The sequence below is a fragment of the Hyperolius riggenbachi genome, chromosome 2 (assembly GCF_040937935.1).
Source record: "Hyperolius riggenbachi isolate aHypRig1 chromosome 2, aHypRig1.pri, whole genome shotgun sequence".
In the NCBI taxonomy this organism is placed as follows: Eukaryota; Metazoa; Chordata; class Amphibia; order Anura; family Hyperoliidae; genus Hyperolius; species Hyperolius riggenbachi.
Genome location: NC_090647.1, coordinates 357,490,888 through 357,495,530, shown reverse-complemented (window position 1 = coordinate 357,495,530; position 4,643 = coordinate 357,490,888). Strand labels below are relative to the sequence as shown.

At 39.7% G+C, this 4,643-nt stretch overlaps 1 protein-coding gene across 1 annotated transcript; it reads left to right on the top strand.

Annotated features, from left to right (window-relative positions):
* Positions 1-578: 578 nt before the first annotated feature.
* Positions 579-3,644, top strand: LOC137544473 (potassium voltage-gated channel subfamily A member 2). Its single transcript, XM_068265560.1, has 2 exons — positions 579-632; positions 1,394-3,644. Exon 2 carries the CDS (start codon positions 1,530-1,532, stop codon positions 3,021-3,023), a length of 1,494 nt encoding a protein of 497 aa, XP_068121661.1. The 5' UTR covers positions 579-632; positions 1,394-1,529; the 3' UTR covers positions 3,024-3,644.
* Positions 3,645-4,643: the final 999 nt, after the last annotated feature.

Genomic DNA, 4,643 nt, shown 5'->3' with positions numbered 1-4,643 from the left:
CTGCTATGCAGCTTGCCTTAATAGATGTTACGCTGTGAGTATAGCCAGAGTGTGCTGTTTCTGAGGCTGCACTGTGAGCTGTTAGATGCTCTGTGAATTCCTCTGTTTCCTTGCTTCTGCTCTCCCTGTATTGTGGGATGTGCTGTGAATACTGCCTCTTGTTTTGTTGCAGTGCAGAATAGCAAAGCATCATAACGCAGGCTGACAAGGGGGAAGGCTGTGCGACTACTGCATCTGGAAACTGGGTCTCTGCAGATGTTTCATGATGTACCAGCTTTACCTAGCTCCTGTTTTTTTATTTACCACCAAGCAATGTCACACCTCCTGAGGGCACCAGACTTTTTTTTTTTATCTGCTGAGCTTAGCATCTTCTATCTATCACATTATATGCTTTAACAGAGGCTTTCAAGCACGGGTACCTGTCAGACCAATCCTGTCCTTTCACTTCAAGAAGAATGAGCTCCTCTTTCCCAGGAATCCCCTATTCCTGCAGCATCTGATTTCATATTTTGGACTGTAAGGACAAACCAATATATAGGATGCCAGAAATCCTGTTTTTCTTCACTGCATTCCCCAGAGAGCAGAGTCTACATAGCTCGGTTACTAAGAAACCTGGAGGATTGTTTCTCAAGGTAATGTCTAGCTCCATTGCTCGCATACAGGTTGACAACGACGCTGGGAAGGCTTACATATTGTCCTCATTGCAGTTGTGCATGTTCTTCCTGTCAGCATGTTGCATGTTTCGTTTCCATGAAGGTCTATAGACATTTGCCACATGTTTTGAACCATGCTTGACTCCCAATAAAATGCACCTGTTACGAAGTGGATTGATGTGTTTCTCAGATATTTTCTCATTTTTTCCCCCCGATGAACAAGTGACTTATTAGATTATACAGTGCTACGCTATGCACCCTGTAGAAAGATTCCTTTAGTATGCGTGTTAATTGATAAATTATGTGGTTTGATGATATTCTGCCCCCATTGTATTATAGATTTAGTTTATTATTTAGCAGACAAGCTTAGATAATATGTCTCTGACAAAGTAGTTAACCCTAGCTACATACAGTGCTGCATACAGGAAGCATTAGTGACATTACCCCTCTGTCCTTGTAATGTATATTACCTGTGATGCTCCTGGGATCTCATATTAGTTCAGTGTAGTTGAAGAGCATTAAGACCCAGCCCTAAGATGCTGCATATTTCTGCTATAATGCAGGATGCATACCTTTCATCCATACAACACCCCAGGGTGCATTGATCTGTGGAGCATTTCAGCACCTTAGCCTTCTGTGCTTTTGGGTATTATTGTTCAAAGCAAGTCTAGGCTCATTTGCAGGGCTGTTGGAATGAAAATATATTAGACTTCTTCTAACTATTTTTTCATCTTCCATAGGTGAGAGGTTATATGGCTCTCATTTGCAGAAAATCTTTCTTGTCGTGAATGCACACATTTCTGCGGTGCTTCATCCTGGTCACAGTTCAACAGCCAGCCAGACGAATCAGGCTGAGCTCCTACTTGGTCCTTAACTATGACAGTTGCCACTGGTGATCCCACAGATGAAGCCTCCGCTTTGCCAGGCCACCCCCAGGACAGTTACGATCCTGAACCTGATCATGAATGCTGTGAGAGAGTTGTTATTAACATTTCTGGTTTGCGGTTTGAAACTCAGTTAAAAACCTTATCTCAGTTTCCGGAAACCTTGCTGGGAGATCCTAAAAAAAGGATGAGGTACTTTGATCCCTTAAGGAATGAATATTTTTTTGACAGGAACAGGCCAAGTTTTGATGCCATCTTATACTACTATCAGTCTGGAGGCAGGCTAAGGAGACCTGTAAACGTGCCCTTGGATATCTTTTCAGAGGAAATACGGTTCTATGAACTTGGTGAAGAAGCCATGGAAATCTTTAGGGAGGATGAAGGATATATTAAAGAAGAGGAACGCCCTTTGCCAGACAATGAATTCCAGAAGCAGGTCTGGCTACTGTTTGAATATCCAGAAAGCTCTGGTCCAGCTAGGATTATTGCAATTATATCTGTTATGGTGATATTAATCTCGATTGTGAGTTTTTGCCTTGAAACACTGCCTGTTTTTAGAGATGATGAGGAAATGCCAATGAGGACTGTAGACTATTACCCAAGCTCCAACAGTACAATTCGATACCAACAATCGAACACCTTTACAGACCCGTTCTTTATTGTTGAAACGCTTTGTATCATATGGTTCTCATTTGAGTTTTTGGTTCGATTTTTTGCCTGCCCAAGCAAAGCTGGTTTTTTTACCAACATTATGAACATTATTGATATAGTAGCTATTATCCCTTACTTCATAACATTGGGTACAGAACTGGCTGAAAAAACAGAAGAAGCACAGCAGGGTCAGCAAGCAATGTCTTTAGCAATCCTTAGGGTAATACGGCTGGTTCGAGTATTTAGGATTTTCAAACTTTCCAGGCATTCAAAGGGCCTTCAGATTTTGGGCCAGACACTCAAAGCAAGCATGAGGGAACTAGGGCTTCTTATATTTTTCCTCTTCATTGGTGTAATTCTTTTCTCCAGTGCTGTGTATTTTGCAGAAGCTGATGAGAGAGATTCTCAGTTTCCCAGCATCCCAGATGCCTTCTGGTGGGCCGTGGTTTCCATGACAACAGTAGGATATGGAGACATGGTCCCTACAACAATAGGTGGCAAAATAGTAGGCTCTCTCTGTGCAATTGCAGGCGTGTTAACCATTGCCTTACCAGTTCCAGTCATAGTGTCCAACTTCAATTACTTTTATCACAGAGAGACAGAGGGTGAGGAGCAAGCACAATATTTGCAAGCGAGCTGTCCAAAGATCCCATCTTCCCCTGACCTTCAAAAAAGCAGAAGTGCCTCCACACTCAGTAAATCTGACTACATGGAGATTCAAGAAGGAGTTAATCATAGCAATGAAGATTTTAGGGAGAAGAACTTAAAAACTGCAAATTGCACCTTAGGAAATACGAACTATGTAAATATAACCAAAATGCTAACTGACGTTTGACTAACCTGTCCTTAGAAAGAGTATCAGGGACAGCTGCAGAGTTTGTGTAATGCAATAATCTGCTAGGTAATATCTTTCAAGGTGTGTCAATTCTGCATGGAAAGCAATAGTTGTTTAAGTGATGTTTTATTGCATTAGCAACTAAATTTGATCTCACTGAACATCTGTTGACAACACTAATAGACCAGAGAAATCTGGTAGCATTTCTAACTAGAGGGTTTATGAAAAACAACAAAATAGGTGGGAAGCAATTGGCAGGCCTTAATTTAAGCCTAAACCCTAGTTAGTTTACAACACTGATAATACTCAGCTGTGCAGTCTCTTGGGATTCATGGTTGTCACATGAATGTTGTGCTATTGTGTCCAAATAACTAGTTATATAACTTCATAATGGATACGACTGATGGTAGATCTTCACGAGAGGTCTTGCAACACCCAGAGGCTTCATTATAAGACAATTGTGGTGACCTAAATCATTATTTAATTGAGCAGGAGTCATTAGACTGTGCTACAGATGATTTCCAAAGAAATGTACCTTGCAGTTAAATCACAGACACAATATTACCCTAGCTGGAGAAAAGTTTCTTAAAAGTAGTTCTAGTATTTTATCGAATTCTAATGGATATGCCCTGCATATACTGTAATGGTGTAAACTTTTTTTTTGCACTTAAATAATCAATGCACATATGTACAGTTCAACATTTCATGCTTTAAAACCTAAATAGCTGTTCTAAGAAAAAAAAAGGCCTTCCATATTTTAATGAGAAACATATATTTTTGTGTTAAGATTCTGTTATTTGTATATCAAAGTTCTGATATTTGGATTTTATTTTTAAGAAATTGAAAAAGCTGCTCTTCTGCCACTGCAGCCTGTCTGTGCTGCAATGTTTGATACAATATTAAGAGGAAGTGAATGTGTACTGTGATCTGCAGACACAGAATATATAGATAGCCATTTCAATCATCCTCGCCAGAGTGGGAATATAGCATCATGGTCCACTGCTTCTTAAATACTATGGGTACCACTTCATTATTGATCAAGGTTAAATGTTGAGAACAGGGGTGGGGTTAAACCAGGGATTCGTAACTGCTTAAAGGAGTCCTTGCCCTTTTAAGTCGAAACAACTTGCTGCACAGGGTTCATAGGTTAAATATGGTCAATCTTTTCTTAGGAGACGAAAGGATTGGTTGTTAACCTTCTAAAATGGGGCGGCAATAAGGTAAAGGCTATAATTAGGGTAACCTAATATGATATAAACTATATGTAAAATAGTTGCATGCCCGTGTTGTTCTATAACTGTTCTTAACAATCTGGTCAGTTAACCGTGTTCGGTCCATTAAGTGGATAATGTCCGCCTTAAAAAAAAATTTATAATTTAGACCTGCAGATCTCAGATTGATGGAGAGTCCCTGATTTAACACTTTGTTAATGCAGCAGTTCAGAACTTTGAAGAGGTATGCCTTGCAAGACAAGTGTTACAGATTTCCTTCAGTATTAAGGGTGTCAGGTATTGTGTTAGTAATGCTAATATTGTATCACACTATAATCCTCTTACTTACATTCCATTTCTAAAACATAAATGTGAAATAAGGTTAATGCATGGATACAAATTGCATGCA